The following is a 24,439-nucleotide window of genomic DNA, read 5'->3' on the forward strand; positions in this document are numbered from 1 at the left end:
GGGGGGGGCAGGTGGAGCAAGAGAATGAGGCGCTTGGGAAGTAGATATGGCTTTTTTTCTCTCTTTTTCTTTTCCCCTTTCGTCTTCTTCATCCCCTTTCCCTCTCTTCTCAATGGCCTTCGTTCTATGGATTAGATGAAGCACGGACTGCACATTATTTGCTACTAGCTACCAGTTAGCCGCCGTGCAGTGGGATATAGGGGGGAGAGAGCGAATACTATCGAGAGCTTTAGCATAGGGGAAGTCTCCCTGTTAAAGGAGCCAAGGCTGGTAAGCCTTAGGAACCTTCTCTTGACAAGAAATTCAAGCTGATTAACTTGTTCAACATACCATGTTCAACCTTTGATGAGATGTTTGCCGGCGTGAGGAGGTACAGAACCTGTTACTGCAGCCAACCGCTTCGCTGCAGGCGGACCTTATTCACATGAGCAAACGCTGGTCTCTGCACTGCTGTTTCTGCTGCTGCTGCCCTTGGCTCCCACTGTTACCTCTAGGCTTCTAACCGGGCCTAGTCCAGCACAGGCAAAGGACCAACGGGTTCGAGAAGGGCCATGTCTTGAGGGAAAAGAGGTTCCCACCCACAGAGGGAGAGGGGGGCCTTCAACGTTGTCTTGTCTGGACTCAACCTCCTATTATGCTGGTGTGTTCCCGACCACGTCTCCCCCTTTCTTACTACACCGCATCCCGAGAAATCAGGAGGGCCCTTTGTTTTGCTCTTCATGATCTTTGGTCTTCAGCAGCTTGTTGCCATTGGTGCTGGCATGGTGCCGGTGCTGTGTACTTGTTAGATGAAGAACGGGGTCTGGCAGCTGTATAGATACACCAACGCAACGCAACACGTACAGATGTGTTTTTATTTTATTTTGTATTTTTTATTTTGTATTTTGTATTTATTTATTTTTACTTTTCCTCCTTCCGTTTGCACACACGTCCACACGGTATCGACTTCTTTCCTCTATCCATCTTCATCATCTTGGTTCTGTCTATGTTTTTCTTCTTCCCTTTTTTTTTTTTTTCGTGCAAGTCGTTCTTTTCTTCCTGTCCCTTCCCCTTCTGTTCTATTTTATTTTTCCTCTTCGTCAGCCCCTTCTCGACTCAATCTCCTCTAATCGTTTCCTCCGACTTCTCATCTAACCTCTTAACTTTCAGCTATGGACCCTGCCCTAGGCCAGTCTTCCTCGGACAAGTCTTACTCGCCCGGACCAGGCTCCATCATGACATCCTCATCGCGTGATACCACGCCAGATCATTCTTCCGAAGGCCCGATCCGTAAACCGGGTGCTGGGGTGGATGTCGTGGATCCAAGCCTGACGCTGGCTTCTGCAGTCAGAGGGCCTATGGCCAACCACGAGGGAGGCAGGTCGGAGATGGAGAGAGCGCTGAATCCGACGTCGAATCCGTTCGTGGTCGGGGCTGTTCAACGTCGCTCGAAGCCCGCAACACCCTCAGACCGCCATGCGGTACAGTCCCGGGAAAAACAGCCGCACCAACCACAACCAATGCAACGACTTCACTCGGCATCGACTAATCCGAACAGTGGCGGTGGTGGTGGTCCTGGGGAAGGAGCCGGTGGGGTCATCGGAGGCAGTAGCAGGAACAGCATTACAGGCCCCCCGAGATATTTCGACTCTCCAAGCTGGCATCCCGGGCTGGTGGGCAGCACAACACCGACCACTACCGCTAAAACAGTTACAACAACACCCACGAACCTGCTCAGTGGCTGTTTTCCGCCACCGAGCCCACAGGTCACTTCGGGAGGAGGCGCACACTACATGGCAATGCGGATGGATGCGCGTCCCGAACCGCCAGGACTGCTGGGAGCTGGCGGCGGCAACTTGGAAAACTTCTACGCGTACTGCTTTGACCGTGGAAACGGCAACTACGCACGTCTCATCCCGGCCGATATGCTGCCTCCACTCGCGGGCATCCCCGCCTTCCAGCAAGGGTCGGAGGGCATGATAGTGCTCCCCTTGCCTCAGGGGTTACCTCCTCGAGGACCAATGAGCAACATCCAGCCAGTCATGCTGAAGGTGAGTGAAGAAGTACTGTGCTTTTCCTGCGCTGAAATATGATTTTTGTTTTCTCCCTCTCAGCCAGATCCATAACCCATACGCGCTACTCCCTTGCCAGTCGGGTGAGAGTGGGTGGACTGAATGTTGCAGACCCCTCCTGCGTCCCCAAAGCCGGTGTCTGATATGATCCAGGTAACGTCCACGCTCGCTTCCCTATACCCGTCTCCCATTGTTGGTTCTTGTGCTTTTCTTCTTCTTCTTCTTCTTCTCCTCTTCGTTCTTGACTTTGCATATTCTTTTTCGTCGTGGATCGTCTTCGGCCACCCCCCTAGCCCTCTAAGACATACCACGCTGACCGGATCTTGTCCTTGCTAGAAAAAAATAGACCACATCGTTGCCACCTCGCCAGCCCAACCCAAAAGACCCAAAGTCTACTGCGACAAGTGGGTTCACGAGGGCGTATGTGCCTTTACGCAGCAAGGATGCAAGTACAAGCACGAGATGCCGATGGACAAGGCGACCCAGAATTCCCTAGGCCTCTTTCATGGGCTTCCGGCCTGGTGGAAGAAGCATCAGGCCGAGTTGCAGAGACAGCAGGACTCGGAGGAGACTGTGACCATCACCGGGGTAGATTATGGGATTGCCAGTAGTGCCAACAACGCAAGTGCCGGCACCATGGTCGGTGGTTTTCAAATGCTTGGGATTGGGGCCGGAAACGTCCCGGTGAACGGAGTCGGCGGCAGGGATCGAGCTCTAACGTCGCCTGCCACAACGATTCCCCAATCCACTCTGTCTCAGCCACCCGGCCAGGGTTGGCGTCCCAATGACGGAACTTTCAAGCACACTTCGATGCCGTATCGGTCGTCTCCCGGCACGGTCCCTCCGGGAAACGCGGGGCAAGCCCAGATGGCTACGTTTAGGTCGAACGTCGCAACTGTACCTCGATTGTCAGGTATACCTTCCCTTCCCTGGGCTTGAATAAAGACAAGATTAGGATGCTTTCGTTGAACAAAGCTGACGGCATGGACGGTGATAGACCCCAGGTTGCCACTTCGACATCGAGAGAGTTTGCCCCCCCTGCCACCGTCTTGCATGTGGGGTCCCATCGGACCGCCGTCGAAGTTTCCCGGGCTGAGCCACGGCGACACGGCTGCCGATGCGGGGCCGGGAACCGCCAGATGGGGGTTGAACCGGACAGGTCCGGCTATGATGCCACACGGGCCGCAACCGCCGCCGGGGTTCGTTGGTTTCAGCGGTGCCGAAGGCAACGACGTCTCTACTCAGGGTCCGACGGGCTTAGCGGTGCTGAACCCTCGCTCTGGGAAATGAGCATAAAATTCATAGAGGCAGACAAGGACAGCAGAGCTCGGCCCCTGAAATGGGTTTTTAGTTGCTCTATACGGGTATGATGTCGGGTAATTTAGGGCGGTACAATGACGGACATGACACAACTTGGAAGAACTTTTGGGATGAGGGCTGACCGAGGAGGCCAACTGGGATTTTTTTTTAGGTCTGTATGGATTATAGGAAAAAGACACGGGCATTGTTATCCTTAGACGTAGCGAGGATGCTGCTCTTCGGTGGCGCGAGTATTTCTAGACTCGTTGGACCAATGTTTTTACTTTGTGATATTTTCACGCGTCGTGGCTCATATTTCAGCTCCGTTTACGTTCGAACTTGCGAAGGGCGTATCTCCGAGGGCGCAAGGGGAGGGGACAGGTCTAGCCTAGCTCGTCGGGTGGTGGTGGTTGATCATGCCGGAAGTGAGGTCGAAGAGCCGGTGCTAACAAAATGACCAATTTCGGCAACACCGTAATTATCTGTACACGTGTAGACCGAGCCTATTTTTGTCAATGATGGTGTAGGTGATCAGTCCAGAGCACCCCAAGTCGTATTCCTAACGGGAGTAAGTAACCAAAGGAAGATGGGAGATTTAAGAGGCCAGACATGTTCTTCTCTAGAAGAAGGGGGAAAAATCTGAATCGCTCGAAATGCGGCGACGGACAAGAACATGTGAAAGATACAATACGAGGCTCAGGGTTGTACGAAGTATTCAGCATATCAAGCCACAAAAACGACATGCAGGAGGATGAAACGTCGAGTTGGACGAAAACGCACGGATCACATGCCGGACGCACGGACATATGAAGGTGGAAAGTAGGGACCTCTTTGTGGCCCGTGCAAGACCTTCTAGAAGGATTTCCCCGCCCGAGTAACCCCTCCGAAAACAGGACCCAAAAACGCCAAATCAAATAAGGGGTGCTGTTGCAGGCTTCGTAAGGCCTTCCATTCTTCTTTTCCCGCTCTGTTTTCAGCAAGGTTACGACCATGGAAGTGCTTCTGTGGGGTTCTAGACATTCATTGGTCTCATACTACTTCGTACCATAAGGTACTTCATGCCTCAGTCCTCAGTCCTCAGTCCTCCCTCCTCACACCACCCGACCTAATAGAACGTAATTCAAGCCGGTCATTTTTCCCGCTTTGACCTCAAAAAGAGGAAAGAGTACTTGGGTTAATTCTTTCTTGTCGTTACTTTGTAGAACAACGCCCATGCAAGTTCCTCTGGGACGCTGATGCCCTATGGATAAGCGATTCTGAAAGAGCGTTGACCAGTCTGAGACCCTTAAAGGTCTCCACACCCCGACCGGTCCTCCCGCGGCCTCTCCGTACCCTGTGATTTACGTATTAGTGCTGCTTTTTGGGTTGGAAGACGTAAATGAGGCGATTCGCCCCTCCTCTTTGTTTCGAAAGTACGAAGTACCTATACCTGAGACCCTGGAAGAACCCTATCACAAACATCAAACAGTACGTACCCAAACATAAGTTGTCGACTCTCGCCATCGCGGTGTTCCACCTTCTTTTCCTTTGTACTTCGTAGGTATCCGTACTTCGTTCGTCCTGACCAAAACCAAAGTCACCCACCACCCCCTCAATAATTCCACACGGGCAGGCACGTACACCACACGCACCACACACACACACACACATAACATATTCCCTCCCTCTTCTCTGCCTCCTTATACCCATCTCCAAGCTCTTTCTCTAAGCCGAATTCTCCTTCTTTCTTTTATTTCTCAAAAACACACGGATTCCATTATTAACCTTGTTTCTTCGGTGCTCCCTTACGCTCCACACAAGCTTTCCTAGCATCGTTTGATCCCTGTGCGTGTCCAGATTCGAATTGTCTCTGCCCGTCTTCCTCAAACTCGTTTACCATCCTCAGCCCTCTTTGGCAACGGGTAAAGGGGCCAGTGCACGGTATGTTGCCGACGCGTCTCATTCTGTGCATATATTTCCCTTTCCTCTACCCCATTCTGCCCTGGGCTGGATCTTCGTCTGGTCTTAAGCTTCTGCGTTTTCTTCAGGCCAAGACCTGAGATCCCTACCTGCCCACCCCTTCACAGTTCTCGGCTGTAGCCCTTATCCCCTTGTCCTGGACGGAGAGGAACGCTGTCCTGATTGTTTGGACTCGAAGCACCAGATTATCCACTTCCTCGGCATTCTGCTGAGTTACCCAGCGACCTGGTTTCCGGCACGTTCAGTATTCAAAAGCTTCAATTGACTCGTGGGACATTCTTCCTAGAAAAGCCAACCACGACGATACGCACTACCATCTTCTCTCAGCAAGTAAGAAGCAACATAACGTTCCGGCTGTCGCCAGCTTCATCACTCGGCCGAAGCCCACGTCTTCATCGCACAGCTACCAATCGCAGCTGTAAGTTGCAATTTCCTCTCCAGCCTCTTACCATCATATTACCTTTCCCCGAATTCTCGGACGACCACTTCCCCTTGCATATGCCCCGCGGCCGGACGCACCGGCATTTTACCCTCTCTCCCCCCGTTTCTCTCCGTACATGTACCCATACCTGTACCCGGGTCCTATCCGCCTACAAGTCGCAGGTCCTGGCCGATACTTACATTGGTACGGCGCGGAGGGTTCGGAGGTGCAGTCGGCCTGCTGCGCCTGTTTCGTAGTTTATTTTTTCCTTTTTTTTTTTTCGTTCCCTTTCTTCAGCTTCCCGGACTTGGTTTTAGGGGTCTCGCATACCCCCGACAGGTCTTACGTCCTCCTAGCCACACGGGCCACTGCACAGTTTGTAGCCGCCACCCCGCCTTATCATTCTCGTCAGCTGTCATGCTTCTTCACATCTGATGTCGTTTTGGGTGGCGCACCCCTCCCCTCTTTGGCGCTATCTATCTCCCCCTGCCCCTCAAGCGCCCTTTCGCCACCACCATGTCGGATAGCCCCGGTCGTTTCTTACGTATCTTCCTTATCCTTTCGCCCCACCCCTCCACCCCCCCTCCTCAACTGGTTGGCTGCCTTTCTCTCCCCATCCGCACGTCATGGTTCATTTGACTTCCGTTCCGCTCCCGTCACTAACCTTTCAAACCACAAGCACAAGCACAAGCCTCCTCTCCTGTCTAGATACATTTGGTGACATCGCCCGCCGGCTCGGGAACCAGGCAGTGTCTTGAAGAAGGAGGTTAGTAGTTCTCAACTCTTTCCTTCCCCATCTGCGAAAGATACCACTACCATAATCACCCTATATTGGTAGCAAAGACTTGGAAGTTTGGGGTTGGCGCCTTCCAATGTACCCAGCACCCTGACTCAAGAGCCCGTTTGTCATGTCCCTGCCCCGAGGCTTACCATAAGAGAAGTTCAGAACCATCCGACCGATTCATCCAGCCATAACAAATCGATCCCCAATATCCTCAGAAGCTCAATCTCCGATACCATCTCTTCGCTCTTCGTCCTCCCTCCGCCTTGGGTTCGAAGAGAAAAAAAACGACGAATCGCCGCGGCCTTTCTCCTTCAAGCAGTGCTGGATTTACCAGCAACAACAGCTATCCAGGCATCCTCTAACACCCCACCCTCCATCGCGATACCTACAATCGCCACTTGAAATCATACGGCCTTCATCATGTCCACCGAGTCATCCCAGTTCTCCCCTTTCGGGTCCAACGTAAATCCCTTCGGACCTCGCGAAGGTGCCAACGGGGGAAGTGCGAATATTATGCATCGCGTGATCGAAGAGGAGGAGACTGCTGACGCTGTGGCTTCCCCCACCAACCCTACGTTTCGCACTGGACCCAGCCCGTCCGCCTTCCGCAGCCCCTTCGGCTCGTCACTCCAAGGAGACGCACCTTTCGGCACGCCGCCCACCGTTAGGAGCCCTCCGAATCCCGATCACTACCCTGCTGACTACAACTTCAACCGTCGCACGTCCGTCTCGGCCGAATCGCTGAAACCCAGCACCGATAGCAATGACGCTAACTGGACCTCGCCTTACCATGAGAAGACGCCTGAGCAATTGGCACGTCTACGAAAAGCCGTCGAGGGCAATTTCCTCTTTAGCCACCTGGAAGAGGAGCAGAGCACTCAGATTCTAGGTGCGCTCTACGAGAAGCCCATCCCGGCCAAGGGTATCAAGGTATGCCAAAAAAAAAAAAAAAAAAAAAAAAAAAAGAATTGCCCAGCCCCACCCACTTCGCGGCCAAGCATTCCCTCTTTTTCTTGTTCAGCGTGGAGGCGGCAAGTTCCTACGTTCTCACTAACATGAGAGACTTGTACAGGTGATCTGCCAAGGAGATGCCGGTGATTACTTCTACATTGTCGAGAATGGGTCATTCGACGTCTACGTAAACAGGAGTGGTACCCTACGGCCAGGACCCGACGGCATGGGACAGAATGTCGGGACCATCCAAGCCGGGGGTTCCTTTGGCGAACTCGCTCTCATGTACAACCACCCGCGAGCGGCCACGGTCGTTTCCGCCGAACCAGGTTGCACCCTGTGGGCGCTCGATCGGAATACGTTCCGACGCATCTTGATGGAGTCGACGTTCGCCAGACGACGGATGTACGAGAGCTTCTTGGAAGAAGTCCCGATCCTGCAGAGCCTTACCCCGTACGAGCGGTCGAAGGTCGCGGATGCTCTCGAGACAAGAAAGTACTCTGCCGGCGATGTGATCATCAAAGAGGGCGACCCGGGCGACGCCTTCTTCCTGCTGGTAAGCGGCGAGGCCGATGCCTATAAGAGCGGCATTGAAGGGTCCGTGAAGCACTACGGCAAGGGGGATTTCTTCGGCGAGCTTGCGCTCCTGAATGACGCCCCTCGTGCGGCTAGCGTGGTGGCTGCCAACGATGTCAAGGTGGCCAGCTTGGGGAAGAAGGCGTTTCAGAGATTGCTCGGTCCTGTCGAGGGGCTTTTGCGGCGGACAAGATATGCGGGCGTCGAGACGGGGGTTGAAGATATGGATCCCCTTCAGTCGGCGGCCTGAGAAAGGCGCGACGAGGTGGCGAGATGCCCCCGTGATGGGCAATGTGGGATAAGGGATAAAAGATAAGGGGGAGAGAGAGGGGGGGAATAGTAGCAGGATGTGGAGGGGGGGTTTTAGTGCGTGAATATGAACGTCAAGAGAACATGAGTTGCCCATGGAGCAGACAGTATTAAAATGGAGATTTTTTTTTCCATCTCCTTTTGCTTTCTTTTTTTCTTTTCCTCTTCCGACAGAACAACGGCGTTATGGGTGTCTGCCTTTCTTTTTTGCCTTTAGGTCCCAGGGTCAGGAGGACGGAGAATGGACAGGAAAGCGCGGGAGTGAGAAACATGGTTCGTTCGAGTGACGATGACGATAACAGATACCTGTGAATAAGAGATCATCGCATTATCATTAGTCCTGTCTGTCTGTTCCTTCTTCAGTTCTGATCAATGGGCCAACTTTAGGTGACTTGTTGTCCAGGTTTCTAGCCGCCCTCCCTTTCCATACGGTCATCCCGTTGTGAGGGGGGTATCTCGTGATTTATAATGTACAATATAATGTCCTGAAACAACGAAGTGGTATACGGAAGGGGGAGGGGTTTCTTTTTTCTTTTTTTCAACCTGCCGTCGCAGTAGCGGTGGTCATCCTCGCCCGCCTGTGCATCTCGACCAGGACCTCCTTCCTCAGATTCTCGACGGCGACCTCGGTCTCGAGGACGCGGGCGACGCCCCTGCGCCAGGCGTCGGCAAGGGAGGCCATCTCGCCGGCGGCGTCGTCCTGGGCGCGGCGGCGGGCGATGTTGAGGACGTCGATCTGGGCCTTGGCGTGGGCGAGGTCCTTCTCAAGGGCGCGGAGGTCGGTCTCGAGGGCGTAGTTGCCGAGGAGCCAGGCGTTGCGGCCCCACTTGTCCAGGAGGCGGAGGTTCTGCAGGCGGGTCGTGAGGTAGGTGTGCGAGGCGTGAGCTTTGCGGAGGGTGGAGGCGAGGGCGTCGACGGCAGCGGACGGGTCTTCTGACGAGGTTGAGGTGGACGCGGATGGTAGTTCTTGCGCCTCGTACCGGGAGAGGTCTATCGCTTGGAGGGGTTCTTTACGGGATATCCTTTCGAGTTCGGCTTCGATGAGGGGGGAGAGCTTGGGTTCGCGGAAGGGAGGCAGTTCGGGGGGCTGGAAGGTGGCGAGTTCGTTTGCTATTTCGGCTTCGGCTGCTGCGCGCTCTTGTTGGGTTGGTTCGGGGTCGATGTCTTTTTAGATTGCGTGTATCATGTTAGTTGAACAGTTGAACCCTGGGCGAAGAGTTTTCGCAGGACGAATGAACGTGCTGAGCAAATGGAACTCGGAAAGGTGGACGTACAGGGAAGGGATTCGTGGAAGGCGGTTTGGATGCTCATCGTGGCTAGCTATTTATTGTGAGGGCCTTGGGACTCTTCGGGTGAGTTGGACAGTCCGATGGGAACGTAACTGGAAGATTAGGCCCGTATTCTGAAATCGAAATTCGTGGAATGTTTTCCGCAAAATTTTAGGCCGGCCAACGGGTGGATTTTGAGTACGGAGGAAAATAATTGGGTTTGGAGTTTGGTTGTGTTTGTGTCCATGTCCCCCGTTTTGCGCATGCGAAGACTTGGGGATATGTTGGAAGTTGGAAGTGCCGAAGAATGGCTTACGTAATACATAGACTGGCAAAGTAACGGTCGAATTTCTTCAACACCACCTCAGAAAGAACTTCACGACATAGGTATTTATTAGAGGAGTCTCCGTACTCAGTACTTCCCCATCGCAACATGCAACACGGGTCATGGTCGTTTCGATTGGTTATTTATTTCCCCCTTATTTTATCCTTTTGGGGATGTGTCACCTGACGACCTCTCTCCTCTCTCCTCTCTCCCGTCTCCTCCCGTTCCCACGCTCACCGGATATGACGCATTTATTATATTTCATGTTGATCAGAGGTGCCAAAAGTAGAAGGTAAGTATGTATAGTATGCGTACGACGATAGCAACATTTCTCCTGAAATATGGGAAATGGTCAAGCCAGCTTCGAAGGCTTTGGATCGCTGTCTCCGACTTCCTGCTTTGCCTTTTCGCGGAGGATTTTGCGCAAGATTTTCCCGGACTGCACATGTCATGAACCAGTTGTTTGAGCTTCATTGATGGAGGGAAGAAGGAGGGAGGGAGGAAGCAGGGAGGGAAGAAGAAGGGAAAAAGGCTTACCGGATTCTTGGGAATATTATCGGTAAATACAACACCCCCCCTGAGCCGCTTAAACCTCGCTACCCGGCCGTCCAACCACCCGGAAATCTCCTCAGGCGAAGCGGTAGATCCAGGCGTACGAACAACATAGGCACGGGGCACCTCCTCACCACGCACGGTGACCCCAACAACGGCAACGTCAGCGACGTCGGGGCGCTCGAGCAGCAGGGCCTCCAGCTCGGCGGGGGCGACCTGGTGCCCCTTGACCTTGATGAGCTCCTTGATGCGGTCGACGATGAAAAAGAGCGCGCCGGGGCGGTAGGCATCGACGTAGGCGATGTCGCCGGTGCGCAGCCAACGGGTACGGGTGTTGTTGTTGTTGTTGTTGTTGTTGTTGCCCTCCTCCGAGTCGACGACGATGGTCTCGGCTGTGGCTTTCGGGTTGCGCCAGTAGCCGCGCATGACGGTCGGGCCGCTGACCCACAGCTCGCCCTGGGTGTGCGGGGCGGTGACCTCCTTTCCGGTGGCGACGTCGACGAGCTTGGCGCGGCAGTTGGGCATGACCTCGCCGACGGCGTTGCTTTTGCCGTCGTGGCGGCGCGGGTCCCAGGTCATGGCGGTGCAGGTGAGCTCGGTCATGCCCCAGCCCTGGCGCACGAGGAGGGGGTTGTCGTTGGTTTTGTCGTTGGTTTTGGTTTTGGTTTTGTTGTTGTTGTTGTTGTTGTTGTTGTTGCTGCTGTTCTTATCGGCAAACATGCGCTCCACCGCGGCCTGGGTGTCGCTGCCGAGCGGGGCGGCGCCGCAGCCGACAGACTCGATGCTGGAGAGGTCGAACTGGCGGGCGGCCGGGTGCTTGGCGAGGGCCACGAGGACGGGGGGCACGGCGGTCAGTTGGGTGATGCGGTAGCGCTGGACGTGGGCGAGCATCTTGAGGAAGTCAAAGGCCGGCATGACGTAGACGGGGATGCGCATCTTGGCGAAGTTGGCGACGAAGTAGGTCTGGGCGTAGGCGTGGTACATGGGCAGGAAGCAGAGGCCGGCCGAGCGGAGGACGGCCTCGGCGTGGTCTTCGGCCAGGGACGACATCTCGACGACGCCGACGCCGTTGGCGACGTAGCTGTAGTGCGAGATCTCGACTCCCTTGGGCACGCCGGTGGTGCCGGACGAGTAGTTGAGGCAGCACGTGGTCTCGCGGGCGTCGGCGGGCTCGACCCATTCGTACGACTCGGCTGCTTGCCGGCTGGCTACGAGTTTGGTCCAGTGACGGGTCGTCTCCGATGCTGGTGGTGACGCTGACGAGTCGTCGGGGCTGCTGTCGTCGAGCACAAAGATGCGGTCGGCGGGCAGGCCGGCCTGGGCGGCGGCATCGAGCGCGACGGACAAGCTGTCTTGGGCGGTGACGACGATGCGGGCGCCGCTGTCGCGGAGCTGGTAAGCTAACTCGCGGGCTACGTAGGTAGGGTTGGCGCCGGTGAAGACGGCACCGGCCATGAGGACGCCGAGGAAGATGGACGGGAAGTAAAGATGGTTCCGGGAGAAGAGGAGGACCCGGTCTCCTGGTTGAATGCCTGCCACATCGCGGAGGCCCAGGGCGACTCGTTTGGCGAGCGCACGATACTCGGCGAAGGTGAGGAAGCGGTCCGGGTTATCAACATCGATGAAGGCCTTGCGGTCGGGGTCGGGAAGGGGCGCCGTTGCGGAGCCGAAAATCCATTGCTGCAGGGACGTGTTGGGGACAGGTGATTCCCAGCGAGATGGGATAGGCATGCTGGGCGATGCGATGCGATGCGATGTTCTGTTCCTTTTTGTTTGTTTCTTTCTTTTCCCCGTCCTTCGTCTTCTTGTTGTTCTTGTTGTTCTATGGTTCTTTTCGAGGGAAGAGGTTATACCGACAGACCTAACGAACGGGGGCAGCAGCTGGTGGACGACTCGGAGGGGCCCCAGGGAAGCATGCCTAAACAAGCATAAGTTATATAAGTCTAGACAAGCGGTTCCCCCCTCTTCGGGTCGCTTCAGCTTGGACAGGTTTGTCAGGGGTAGAGAGAGAGAGAGGTCCAAGGGTAGTATGTAGGGGGTGTGGGTATGCCTCGGCATGTCGTGAAAGAGAGGGAGGGAGGGATGATGGCGGTGCCCATGACGAGATGAGAATTTACCTACCTTAGGTATTCATTATCTGACCTCTCCCTAACCTGTACATTCGCTCTTTACCATGCGACATCTTGGCCTTTCACGACCGGAAACCGTTTCGAGCAGAGATCCTTAATGTCCAGGCGAACGGAGTAACGCTATGTACGGAGTACTTCGAACATCGCAAAGGTATCAGCTTTCCCCAGTTCTTGGCTTCCGTTTACGGTAGGGTACGGTACGTGTACTTCATAATACTCCGTGAACTCCGTATGTACACGTGTATTCCTGATGGACTTTCTTCCAATCTCCCCGCCTTCTCCCCGCCTTCTCCCCGCCTTCTCCCCACGTTTTAGGACGGGTACATCCCAGCATCCCGCCAGTAATGCTGCTTCAAACAGCGGACTCGCGGGGCCGGGGCCTATCTTTTCGATTTGCCCCACTTACGTGTGCCCCGAGCGGTGCGGCGGGGAAGCCGAGGCAACTGAGCATAGCACGAGGGCATTACATAAGCTTATATTCTGTTCGTTCTCCCATCGCGAGACATTGGTTCACCCTTCAACTTTGAACATGAATAACACGATATTTCTTGTCCCACGGCGCATTGGAAAATTGCAATAATGACTGGGAAAAGAAAGAAAAAATTGCTTTGGACCACTGTCTTTAACCCCCCCGGGGTATCATACATATAAAAGTACTCCTCACAGAATCAAGCCGACTCGAACCAAACGCAACACCTCTGTTTATCCTCCCCCTCCTCCTCCTGTAACTCGACCGTCTAGCAAATGTCATCCAAAAGAAGAGACACTATAAAGCGAGCCCGGTCCGACGGTTCGTTCAAGCCTGCTATACGCAGAAGTTAAATTCCCCTCCCCGTAGCCCTCCGAGACTCCTCCATCCCCGGACCAGAAGTGAACCTATCCCGCCACCGACACCATCCCGATCCAACTGAAACCGACCTGACCTGACCTGAACTGACTGACTGACCTGACCTGACCGCTCCCCGATACGCCAGGGCCCTAACCCGATGCTTTATGAGGGGCCGAAATGCCAACGTAACACCATGCCGCGGTTTCGTTTCCCCGCTTTATGAAGAAAAAAAAAAAAAAAAAAATACGCCAGGGCCCTAACCCGATGCTTTATGAGGGGCCGAAATGCCAACGTAACACCATGCCGCGGTTTCGTTTCCCCGCTTTATGAAGAAAAAAAAAAAAAAAAAGAGCCCGCCTCATCCTTCATCGAGGAAAACACTCGTCCTTTACCGCTTCTGCTTGCGCCGCGAAGACCAGCCCCAAATCTTCCGCCTGTCCCGATGGATGGACCGTATCCTCTTGAGGTGACGCCGGGAGTGGAGCGTCTCCTGTCGCGCAGCCCAGGAATCCCCCCCCGCTGGTGGTGACGGCTCTTCCTACGACCCGACAACCAGACAGGAATCCAGCACCGAGTCCAGAAACGCCTGTTCCTGGTCCTCGGCACCGTCCCAGAACAGGTCTTCCGCATTCGAATCCACGTCCATGGCGGTGGCACTTTCGACCATGGCGACGTCCTCGACACCGTCCTTGTGTCCGTGTCCGTGCCCGTGCCCGTTGGTCAGCTCCTTCGTCGACGTCGACGGCCGGACATCGAGGCTCGCTTCCCCCTTGCCCTCTGGCCCCGTCGCGCCCCGCCCTTCCCATCCGGGGACCCACGTGTAGTCGTGCCAATTCTCCAGCTCGCCCTCGCGCCAGCCGTACGTGATGCCGGTGGTGATGATGGGGAACTGCGCCAGCCCGTTGTCGGCCATCTCCAGGGCGACGCGCACGTCCGACATGCCCAGCGGTCCCCGTTCGCCGGCGGCCCGGGACTCCACCGGCAGCAGCCCGCTCTTGTCGCGCGTCAGCTCGCCGCGCTGCGCCGCCCCCTCTTCCCGCGCGAGCTGGCGCCGGTAGCGGTGCGTCTGGATCCACGACGTCCCGATGCCCAGCCCGGCGCTGCCCGACTCGCCGGGGCCGTTGCTCCGCGTCTTGGTGAAGATGGACGACAGGACGCCCTTGATGAACGCCTCGGTCGCCGACGATACGTACTGCGCCGCCTCGGCGCTGTGCCCGCTGGCCAGGCCGGCCTCGTAGCAGAGCGGGAGCATCCTCCCTTCGATGACGGGCACGTCGGGGAACTCGCCCGACTCTACCGCCAGGGGTTGCGCGAACCGCTTCCGAATCTCGATGTCGAAATCTGGTTTCCACAAACCGACGGGATTAGCCGGAACGTTCTCAAATTCCAAGTTTCTCCCTTTTCTTCTTTCTCCCTCTTTTCTTCTTTCTCCCTCTTTTCTTCTTTCTCCCTCTTTTCTTCTTTCTCCCTCTTTTCTTCTTTCTCCCTCTTTTCTTCTCTCTCTCTCTCTCCCTACAATACGTACTCATCTTGCTGATACCGCCCGCACTGCTAATGCCCGTCGCACTGGCGGGCACCTCGGTCGTTCTCGAAGGTCGTCGGTACGTTTCTGTAAAGACGCTCGCGATGTTCTCGTAGGGGTCATACTAATAAGCAGGGGGCAAATGTAAGTGCTAGAATGGCCGTTCGCAAGAAGAGAGAACGAGAACGAGAATGAGAATGAGAACGAGAAGGGGAGGAAACGGGGTGGCCGTACATCGTTTTGAACCAGGTCCTTGATGCGCCTTCTGTCCCGCGCGGGTAGTTGCATCACTTCGCCTTTCAATCTTCGTTCCGCCGCGTCACCCGACACTGGTTTGCTGCCCGAGTTGGCCGAAGGTTTGTCGTTGGCGCTGACCCAGGGCGCAAGACCCGGATCGGGCATCTCCCTTGTGACATTTCCGTAGATGGCTGCCACGAGCTGGTTATGGAGGTGTTCTTTCTCGCCGTTGGGCGAGCTGAGGATGGGATCAACGATGTCCGAATACTCGGCTTGGTTTAACCGGCCTACCGTCATACAAGAGAATTGGCGGTGAGTTAAGAGACCTGGCAGGGGGAAGGGTCGTTTCAGCTCTAGTTAGGGCACATGACATACCGATGAGAAACTGAGTGAGGGCCTCCTTGTATGGGACCCATTGTTCGCTCCCGATGGCCTGCTTTAGTGCGGTATATAGGGGCTCGAGATCGATGCGAGAAGGGATGATCTGACTCGACTTGGACACCTTGACAGTGCCAGGAGCCGAGATGGAGATGGACTTGGTCGAGAGGACGGGGGTAGAAAGGTTGGCGGGGCGGCTTAGAGCCGCGGGATCGATATCGGGCATGGTTATGTTCCGGTTCGGTCGGGTTCGGTCGGGATCTGGTGGTCGCAATGTCGTAACCTGAACGTATTGACGCTGTGGGTGATGAGTGGAAATCGAGATGTCGATGTCGATGTCGATGTCGATGTCGCGTGCGGCCAGGGAGAACAGCACACGGTCGGAAGCAGTCTCATGGGCCGCATAAAATAAAAGGAAGAGCAGATGCGGTCATGGGGGGATGTCGACTCAATCTTGGATGGATTGACCCATTCTTGCCGCCAAGGATGCGATGGGGATGGTCGCGGTGGTGATAGTTAGAAATAAAAAGTGACGACGCTTTTCGACATGTCGTTGGGTTTTCCCGCTTCGTATGAATCCGTACTAATAAATGCGCCCCAAAACCATAAATTACTCGGGTACATAGACACACGCAGTGCAGTGACTCTAGAGTAATGATTCCGTACAGGGTACCTGGAACCGCTGCCATATCTGGGAATCGACCCCACGGAAAGTTGACATACCTAAGGTACCTTAGTGTACAGCGGACCTAGCGCCTGAAAAGACCCCGAGAGACACTGAAGGGCGAACCAATTAAGGTACCTGTAGTTACACAAGGTATAATGCCCTGACTAAGGCACCTTACTACCTTATACTCAATAGATCCCCTAGGGACCACGTCGTGGTCCGTGTGCCCATGCGACAGTTGGTATGACTGATACTGTCAATATATACGTCCTGCCACTATTTTCTTACTACTCACTTTATACATACAAGTGTTGATGAAAGGTGAAAGAGTAGATTATCGAGATGAGGCGTCTCACTCGGTAACATGTCTGACTCGGTGTACAAGTACGATCTAGGTCTTTAATTTCTAATATGTACTAAGACATTCTAATTTCATCTGACGATAAGAGGCAGTCGGTGACTTACATGGTCGGACCTACACTAGCTTGCAGAACTAGAGAGCAGCCAACAACGACAATGAAACGTACATGCACATGAAAGACAATCGTGACCTGCCACTCTCGATGAAGCGACCACCATGGATAGTACCACGGTTTGCCGCCCTCGAGATAGAGATAGAGGCACAGCCTGCTATTAAGCTCAGCGGCGTATCATAACAATACATATAGATAATATAGCATTGATTACATTGGCCGCCTGTTTACAATGATGATGGACGTGCAAAAGCATTGAAATGTAGTATGCAAAACCTGTTCACATCAAAAGAAAATGCATTACCAAGCGGGTTGAGAATCATCCGCTTCTGAGCTACGGACCGGACTGAATGAAGTGTCGAACTGCTCCTTTTTCCCATCGACCTCTACACTTAGGAGAGTAGATGAATGCAGTCCGGAGCGTCTTTCGTAATAGTCCGGGAAGAAACTAGGCCTTGGCTCCCAGATATCCTTCCCCTTAGCCAAGGGTGACACATACGCCCCTTTCACACTGTCATTCATCTTCAGCTTCTTCTCATAAACCGCCTTGTTTGTTTTAGACCTGTCTGCGATGAGTCTTGCTAGATCTTCATGGCCGCTCAGCGAAGCCCACTCTGCTGGAGTTTTCCCGTCCATATAGTCCTTCGGGTCTGCCGGCGCCCCGCTGCGAAGGAGCATGTCGACCACCTCGATGCTCCCCTGACTCGCAGCACTGTGCAGCGGCGTCACGCCGTTATAGTCTGCCCTCCCAGGATCGGCTCCGGCTTCGAGCAGGGTCCGAATGATGTCGACGTGCTCCCGAATCGTCGCCGCATGGATGGGAGTCCCGCCGAATCGGCTTCCCGGCGCGTTCAGCTGGGCATGCGTCGCCGGCTCGTCGAGCAGAGCGTCGAGAATGTCATCAAGGCCTAGTGAGGCTGCGTAGTAGAGCGGGGTCGCATGGTCAGGGTATACGTTCCACTTGAAGTCCGCATCGGCGTTGAGAACCTGGACCCATGACATGAAACTCGGCCGCGCGTTGGGGGAAAGGAACCGAAGCGCTAGGGCCCTGATGTTCTCGTCGGGACCCGAGTTCCGGAAGTGGTAGAACCAGTACTTTGTGGCGTATTTCAGGAGGGGAAGCTTCTTCAGTCGCGAGGTGTAATTCTCTTTCTCCATGGCTGGGCCACTCGCAAGCTCGGCAAAAAGCAAATACGTCAAGCATGATTTTGCTACTTGAGCATGGGCTTTGTCAAGCTGCATTGCAAAGATGGCTGTCTCTGGGGCCTTTCCGATATTGTCTGACAGGAGGAAGTCGCGGACGGACAGGTGGGCGAGATTGACGTATCCAGCCAGGTCAGGACTAACCGTAAGGAGGCTGTTGCCGACACTGACGATATCCTGTGGGCGTCTTAATCGATTTTCTTCGTCGATGGAATCCTTTCCCCATTCTATTGCAAGTGCGTCCCAGAGTTGACCGAGCTTCAGGGGTTCTCTTATGGCAACTAGCCAGGCCAGTGTCTTCTGGATCAAATCGATATCTGATGGCGGCACCCCGGCTAATATTCGACCGTATGTTTCGTTGAGTCCAGCTGGCAGGGATTTCAGGGCTAGTTTTACAGCCCGATCCGTTCTTGCATGGGCGAGTGTGTTCAATTGACATGTTGCCCACCGGAACCTATTCTCACCCATCTCGTTAAAATCACAACATATATCCAAAATAAAACGTGCGGTTGCTTTCGGGCCAGCCATGTTCACACACTACTTACATTCCCTGCGACCTTTCTTTGACTGTATCAAGGACTTTCCGTTGTAGATGCGGTGAAATGTCCTTCAAAGCATCATCGTGGCTAAGTCGGCCTTCAACATAACGTTGAATATCAGCGTCAACTTCCGATAAATGGTTTTCTAACGAAACCCGAGGGGTTGATTCTAGGACCTGCTGTATTGCCGCGTCATTTCGGCTTGTAGCCAAGATGTTGATATGGCCACTCATCTTGGACAATGTAAGGAGTTCCTCAGCCAACAAGCGTGGTTTGCTCATTTCATCCATGGCGTCAACAAAGATGAAAACAGTTGTGCTTCTGGATATGGCGTGTATGGCTTTGGCGATTACATCAACCGAACATGGGTTCCACCTATTGCCCTCGGTGCACATCCTGTGACAGTCGAGCACATTCTCTGGAAATTCTCGAGTTTTTGTGCATATCTGGGATAGGAGTGACCCCAAGATATTGCTGAGTTTCTGGGAGTCAGGGAGTCGGAAGTCGCAATAACACACGGCTGATACTGCAGTGCAATTACCGCTGGTGTGTCTTGGACTTGCATTTATTCGCTCAATAGCTTGTGAACTACAACCCGTCAATTTTGAACGTCAGCAGGCTCTCCAGTGCAGGGGCTTACAGTAGAGTTGTTTTGCCGGAGCCAGCTGTTGGAGAGCTTGGTATTAACGACTGGTAGCCTCTCAAGCGGCCGGCCGTAACTTACGGGGTCCAGTTATCCATAGAAAGCCACAATTCGACTCAGCCCATGTCTGAAACTGTTTGGTCTCTAGGAACCAACCAGATGTGACAACCTCGTCCGGTTGGGGTGCTCCATGGGGTGTGTTGCTAGTTTTAAGAGGGGACAGCCACTTTACGACAGCCTTTTGCTGTTTATCTTTGGGTTATTAGATGTTTAGCTCAGATATGTAGTAAACTTCGGCAACATACCGAGATCAGCCATATTAACTAGTCTAGTCAGGGCCTCCAACTGCTGGCAAGATGTGGAAACTCTATAGTCTATAGATATAGAGAGGCGCTCAACGTTTCGAATTGTGACACTATTAAACAAGGTTAGGGCAGCTCTACTAATATGAGTAGGTCTCGCTGACAAGTTATGGGATGATATTGCAAGGTTGATTGACGACTTGCATCTTTGAAGCCGTGCTATTGACATCTTGGTTTCATCCGGGTTCAGGAGCGAAGTCAAGCCTTCCTTGAGGCGCTTTGTCTTCGACTCGAGAATGGCGTCCACCCTGGTGGGGTTTATCTTCTGCTCCAAGGACCGAAGCTCGACTAAACAGGTCGAAAGGGCTGGTTTCAATGTTTCTGCGAGAAGGGCAATCGATTCCTTGGCTACCGAAAGAGAATCGTCGGGGAAGACTGTGGCATCTAAGGCTGATTGGATGGCTTCAAGAATATTGCGTAAGTCGCGAACTTCCTCGATAACTTGAATGTAGGCCCACGAGATACCGCGGGAAGAGGATTGAATCTGGTAGCAGAAGGATAAAATGGCGCCAGCCGCCTGAAGGGCGGCTAAAACACCCGTAGATATGCTCAACGGGTCCATTCTGTCGTAAGTTCAACAAGAATAGAACCTTCTTTAGTTCGCGATATTAGTTGCAGCGATAGATGATATTGGTAGGAGGGACGTGCAAGGATGGAAAAAGAGAGAATCAACTTCTTGTATGCTTTTCCGAAACGACATGCTGCACCTGTCGTGAAGGCCACCATTGCTGGTAACCACTTTTCGTCACGTGCTAGTGGATCGATGTAAAGGTACAACGCACACCGTGGTCTGACAACTGGTCCTGCGGGAAATCGTCGGTATGAAAACGGTGGACTCTTCGGGCGTAGGTACATCAAACGAACGGTGTTTGTATGGGGAAACCGTTCTGCTTAAGTACCCTGGCCCGTATCGCCCAGACTAGACTAGACATCTACCCTAGCTCTTCAATTGACACAACTCCTTACGTAATTTATGCTAGGTTGATCTTGTGTTTTCACATGGTAGCAACTGGTGTTCCTGCTATTCTTTTTTTGAAGCTCTAGATAGCTTCCAAAAATCGAACCGCCGCCTAGCTCGCGAAGAGTTTTGGTGCTGCAGCGTTACGCCCTCCCACCCTCCCAACCTAGCCAACCGCTCGCCTACCCAGGCTTGAAGCTATCACCAACCACTCTAGCTGGTGCCTAGCTTGGGGTTTGCCGCACCAGGGTGTGCGGGCCCCTACAGTGTAGTGCATATGCCCACGTCGCATCGTCAGGGATGCGGTCCAGGGGTACAAGGGGGACTCTCCCCCCCCCCCCCCAAGAGCTTATCTTCAGGTGGCCCGGCCCGATATGGGGTAGGGAAAGCTTCAGCGAATACCATTTGGTCAGTAGCCGCCAGCGAAATCAAAGGGATGAGGCTGTGACAACGAGCCTTCCGCGTGACAAACACACAAAGAGCTTTATTCTTTATCGTGCCAATGTGCCCCTTCCCTTTCATTTTGCTTCAATTTGGCCCAATTCCAAGGCCACTCTCACAGCACAGTCACCATGGCGTCTCTCCCGCGAAGACTCCTCGGCCGCTCCAAGGGCAACTACTTCGTCTTTGACCCGCGAGCCCAGGGAGTCACCGACTACGACATTCTCTCATACCGCTGGGGCGACACCAGGACCCCTTACCGGTGCGACATCGGTGGCGTGGACTGGGATGTGATCCTACCTGAGCAGAAGCTTAAGGACATCAAGCGTCTGATGGAAAGTGCTGGCATCGATAGTTTATGGGTCGACTGCGTGTGCATCCACCAGACGGACCGAGCCGAAATGGCTGCCGAAATGGCCAACATGTACCACTACTACAAGCGCGCACGCAGGTGCCATATTCTGATCGACATGGACGAGGTGTGGGATCCCGACGAGATTGGCAAGGACCTTAGGTTTATCGACCACATCTTGACACACATGGGCGGGGCGGCGCTGGCGGCAGAGGCGACGAGGCTGACGGAGAACATGACCCGGCGTTTGTCGGAATGGGCTCACCGAACATGGCTGTTTCCCCTGGACGAGTCGGTTGCGAGGGCCGCTGGCGTGGAGATGGGCTTGCTGAATTGTTACTCGACTTGTATCCGGCATGTCTGCTCTTTGTTTCAGAACCTCTACTTTTCTCGAGTATGGACCTTCCAGGAGATGTTGTTGGGAAAGAATATTACCCTGTGGGGCGTGAACAAGAAGACCATGTCGTGTATCGGCCATCTCTATACCTGGATGGACCTGGCTACAGACGCCAAAGACAAGGCCTACAAGCTGCAGGCGTGGATAGAGTCGTGCAGAGTGCTCAAGTCCGCGTCGGTGAAAGCAGTTCTCGCCAGGATCGAGGACGACAACCTGACCCTCGGCTTACTTCAGATACAGGTCAAAGGCATCAACAGTGCCAGGACAGACATCATCAGTGGCGGTCCCCACTGGTGGCTCGACAATCACAAAGGCATCAGCAACGTCTTCTCGGCAGTGTCACTGCGGCCTCGTGGCTGTGTACAGGTAGCCGATATCTTTCGGGGGCTCCTTGGCGTATTCAATGGATTGTTCACCGCCGAGGAGATCGAGAGAGAGATGCCTGACAATGACATCGAAAGCTCGTCTTTCAGCTTCTTTAAGCAGTTGTCGGAAAAGACGGGTTACGCCTGGACGAGGCTTGCCATTAGCAGCAAGGATAGGGGAGAGTGGGACTGGATACCGGTCATGGCCAGCTCTAGTAGGCTCTTGACGACGGACTGCTTCGCCGGCGTTGTTCAGCTGGGACGCCTCAAGCCAAATGGCGTGGCTAAAACGGATGCCACGACCGGGCTCATCGGGAAGCCGCGGAAGTACATGACGATCCGTCTACGACAGGAGAACAGTGCCGATTTCAATTTTAGCTACCATGGCTGTAATTGTGGCAGGAGCATCAAGACAGGCTTCCGCAAAACGGAGCAGATTAATCTCCACGATCGGCGTCGGAACGTGGTTGGAGACGAAACGGGGAGAACCTTAGTGATACTTAGTACTCTCCTCGGGAGCATCATGGAGCCTGGGGGGAACGTCAAGGAGTACAGGTACAAGCTCCTTAGTAAACTCCTCCCCAACTGGCGCGTCACAGACCCCAACGCGAAGCCGACGGACTGGATCGACCGATGCGTGAGCGGAACTCCCTGGGAGAACCCAAACTCGGACTTCATCCGAGTACACAACGAGTCCATGAACTACCGGCTAGCAGACATGATCAGCTGCGCCTCGCGCCTCGCGAACGATACAACGAAATGCATCTCGTGCGAGATTGTCGTCAACTGCGGGTGCACCATCATTGGACCCTTTGCGCTCATGATGCAGGCCATCGTGTCGATGGAGGGCAGCTTCCTCGGCGCGACAGCGGCCAACCTTGACGCCGATGACCGCATCGTGCTGCAGGACGGACTGGGGCTCGTGCAGATAGGCGATGTCGGCCGGGAGGGGTTTCACCTTGTAGCCTTCGAGGGCGATGTCCAGGCTTACCGGTTGCACGCGGCAGCCTGCCGTAACACAAAGGACACCAAGCCAGTGTTTTACAAAGGACAATGGCCGACAGGGAGGGCAATGGTGAGGGAGGATTTCAAACACGGCTTCGCGGGCATGACTAGGGACTACGGATACGTTGATACGGATGGATCTGGGAATCTGCTGATTTGCAGGAACCATCCCATCGACCCATACAGGATTGTGGGGGTCTGTATTGACGAACATTTTCACAGCAAGAAGGGGAAACAACCTGTGTATATCAAATAGCGGCCGTAAGAATAGCAGGATTGCGTTTTCATGGTAGCCAGACGTCCACGTCTAGCTTGACGCAGCTGCGGAATATCCACTACTATTGAAGAAACCAGGCAAGTGCACAACGACGTGCACGAAAGTAAAGCCCTAAGCTAGAGGATAAACACCTGTTAGGGGTTCGGTACAGATGATAACAACATCTAGAGGGCAGATAAGAAGTTGGAATAGGATAAGAGTCAAATGAATATACGGATTGTCTTCATCGTCGCTCTCTTGTGGTGTTTCCGGTAGATTGCTATCAAAATCGTACGGAGAGTCGTAGTTTGGGATGCTGAAAACTTGGAAACTGTTCAGGATAGTCATCCTGAGACACCACCGCCGATGTTGCCCTAAAAGTTGACAAGTCTTGAATGAGATCATCTTTGCCTCCTAGGGCAGTGTCCGCCATACGTGACATTGCTGTTCCGCACCGGGCAGGGCTGCGTCTTGACACCGTGCTGCAACACAAAAGTAGCAACTGCCCATAAGGTCAGCAACCCAGAGATATACAAAAGACGTGGATTCCCACGCGCAAAGCTTTAACAGTGGTCAATTTACACCTGCCACTTCGTCCGCTTCGCAAGGCTAGGAGAGATGGAGAGAATTGCCACTGGCTGCCTTTAACGCCGCCAATGTTGCATTAAGCATGCCAAGAGCGACCGTGAAAACATGCAGCAGACCCTTTATTCAGGTTGATGATAACGGCTATCGAATATTGGCTATATCCTACCTTTATCATACCATTCAGGGGATGCTCAGCAGATCACAGGTAATAGAACCAGCTTTGCGTTGATGGGTAAAGCTTTATGAAATTCTTTGGCATTCTCCTGGCGATCGCAACGTGATGCAGATGCGAGGTGCCTACCTCCTTTGATTGTAGCCGAAAATGCCATGGCTAGTCGGGTCACGCTCGGCTTGGGCGATATCGACTGCACTTTCGTGAATCAGGTTGTGCTCTACCAGTGAAGCTAGGAACTCCATGGTCCATTCCTGACACCGCTTCGTCCTGACCTGTTGCTCTTAGCAAATGAACTTTCAAATAATTCTAATCAAATCAGCACTTACACCATCGATAGGAGCCCGAATATTTTGGCCACCGGTGGGAGGCAGAAGGCATATAGCGATGTTTTCTACCTGATATCTTGGGGTGCTCTCTTTGACTTT

The 24,439-nt window shown here is 53.8% G+C and overlaps 9 protein-coding genes across 9 annotated transcripts; 4 read left to right on the top strand and 5 right to left on the bottom strand.

The window, feature by feature from the left end:
• The first annotated feature begins 932 nt into the window (after nt 1-932).
• On the top strand, nt 933-2,293 carry SODALDRAFT_203329 (hypothetical protein). Its single transcript, XM_028607224.1, has one exon. It carries the CDS (start codon nt 1,152-1,154, stop codon nt 2,070-2,072), a length of 921 nt encoding a protein of 306 aa, XP_028465503.1. The 5' UTR covers nt 933-1,151; the 3' UTR covers nt 2,073-2,293.
• Nucleotides 2,057-3,435, top strand: SODALDRAFT_203339 (hypothetical protein). The gene is made up of 3 exons (XM_028607225.1): nt 2,057-2,204; nt 2,388-2,964; nt 3,049-3,435. The coding sequence occupies exons 1-3, from the start codon at nt 2,154-2,156 to the stop codon at nt 3,339-3,341; spliced, it is 921 nt and encodes a 306-aa protein (XP_028465504.1). The 5' UTR covers nt 2,057-2,153; the 3' UTR covers nt 3,342-3,435.
• Nucleotides 3,436-6,934: 3,499 nt separating this feature from the next.
• Nucleotides 6,935-8,291, top strand: SODALDRAFT_340868 (camp-dependent protein kinase regulatory subunit; the record flags this gene model as incomplete). Its single annotated transcript, XM_028612997.1, has 2 exons — nt 6,935-7,444; nt 7,587-8,291. 2 exons carry the CDS (start codon nt 6,935-6,937, stop codon nt 8,289-8,291), a joined length of 1,215 nt encoding a protein of 404 aa, XP_028465505.1.
• Nucleotides 8,292-8,623: 332 nt separating this feature from the next.
• Nucleotides 8,624-9,883, bottom strand: SODALDRAFT_334826 (breast carcinoma amplified sequence 2). The gene is made up of 2 exons (XM_028612305.1): nt 9,625-9,883; nt 8,624-9,514 (listed from the first exon to the last, which is right to left on the bottom strand). Exons 1-2 carry the CDS (start codon nt 9,659-9,661, stop codon nt 8,889-8,891), a joined length of 663 nt encoding a protein of 220 aa, XP_028465506.1. The 5' UTR covers nt 9,662-9,883; the 3' UTR covers nt 8,624-8,888.
• Nucleotides 9,884-10,132: 249 nt separating this feature from the next.
• Nucleotides 10,133-12,567, bottom strand: SODALDRAFT_334827 (AMP-binding enzyme). Its single transcript, XM_028612306.1, has 2 exons — nt 10,481-12,567; nt 10,133-10,382 (listed from the first exon to the last, which is right to left on the bottom strand). The coding sequence occupies exons 1-2, from the start codon at nt 12,224-12,226 to the stop codon at nt 10,296-10,298; spliced, it is 1,833 nt and encodes a 610-aa protein (XP_028465507.1). The 5' UTR covers nt 12,227-12,567; the 3' UTR covers nt 10,133-10,295.
• A 1,278-nt stretch (nt 12,568-13,845) lies between these two features.
• Nucleotides 13,846-16,091, bottom strand: SODALDRAFT_334830 (hypothetical protein). The gene is made up of 4 exons (XM_028612307.1): nt 15,588-16,091; nt 15,210-15,499; nt 14,979-15,099; nt 13,846-14,794 (listed from the first exon to the last, which is right to left on the bottom strand). The coding sequence occupies exons 1-4, from the start codon at nt 15,814-15,816 to the stop codon at nt 13,992-13,994; spliced, it is 1,443 nt and encodes a 480-aa protein (XP_028465508.1). The 5' UTR covers nt 15,817-16,091; the 3' UTR covers nt 13,846-13,991.
• A 939-nt stretch (nt 16,092-17,030) lies between these two features.
• On the bottom strand, nt 17,031-20,119 carry SODALDRAFT_334831 (hypothetical protein; the record flags this gene model as incomplete). The annotated part of the gene is made up of 6 exons (XM_028612308.1): nt 19,582-20,119; nt 19,421-19,530; nt 19,197-19,367; nt 19,113-19,137; nt 18,479-19,060; nt 17,031-18,387 (listed from the first exon to the last, which is right to left on the bottom strand). The coding sequence occupies exons 1-6, from the start codon at nt 20,037-20,039 to the stop codon at nt 17,031-17,033; spliced, it is 2,703 nt and encodes a 900-aa protein (XP_028465509.1). The 5' UTR covers nt 20,040-20,119.
• A 635-nt stretch (nt 20,120-20,754) lies between these two features.
• On the top strand, nt 20,755-23,489 carry SODALDRAFT_334834 (hypothetical protein). The gene has a single exon (XM_028612309.1). The coding sequence runs from the start codon at nt 21,008-21,010 to the stop codon at nt 23,249-23,251; it is 2,244 nt and encodes a 747-aa protein (XP_028465510.1). The 5' UTR covers nt 20,755-21,007; the 3' UTR covers nt 23,252-23,489.
• Nucleotides 23,280-24,256, bottom strand: SODALDRAFT_361430 (hypothetical protein; the record flags this gene model as incomplete). The annotated part of the gene is made up of 5 exons (XM_028614363.1): nt 23,280-23,302; nt 23,404-23,600; nt 23,687-23,733; nt 23,836-23,860; nt 24,141-24,256. 5 exons carry the CDS (start codon nt 24,254-24,256, stop codon nt 23,280-23,282), a joined length of 408 nt encoding a protein of 135 aa, XP_028465511.1.
• Nucleotides 24,257-24,439: the final 183 nt, after the last annotated feature.

Source organism: Sodiomyces alkalinus, assembly GCF_003711515.1.
Source record: "Sodiomyces alkalinus F11 unplaced genomic scaffold SODALscaffold_7, whole genome shotgun sequence".
Lineage (NCBI taxonomy): Eukaryota > Fungi > Ascomycota > Sordariomycetes > Glomerellales > Plectosphaerellaceae > Sodiomyces > Sodiomyces alkalinus.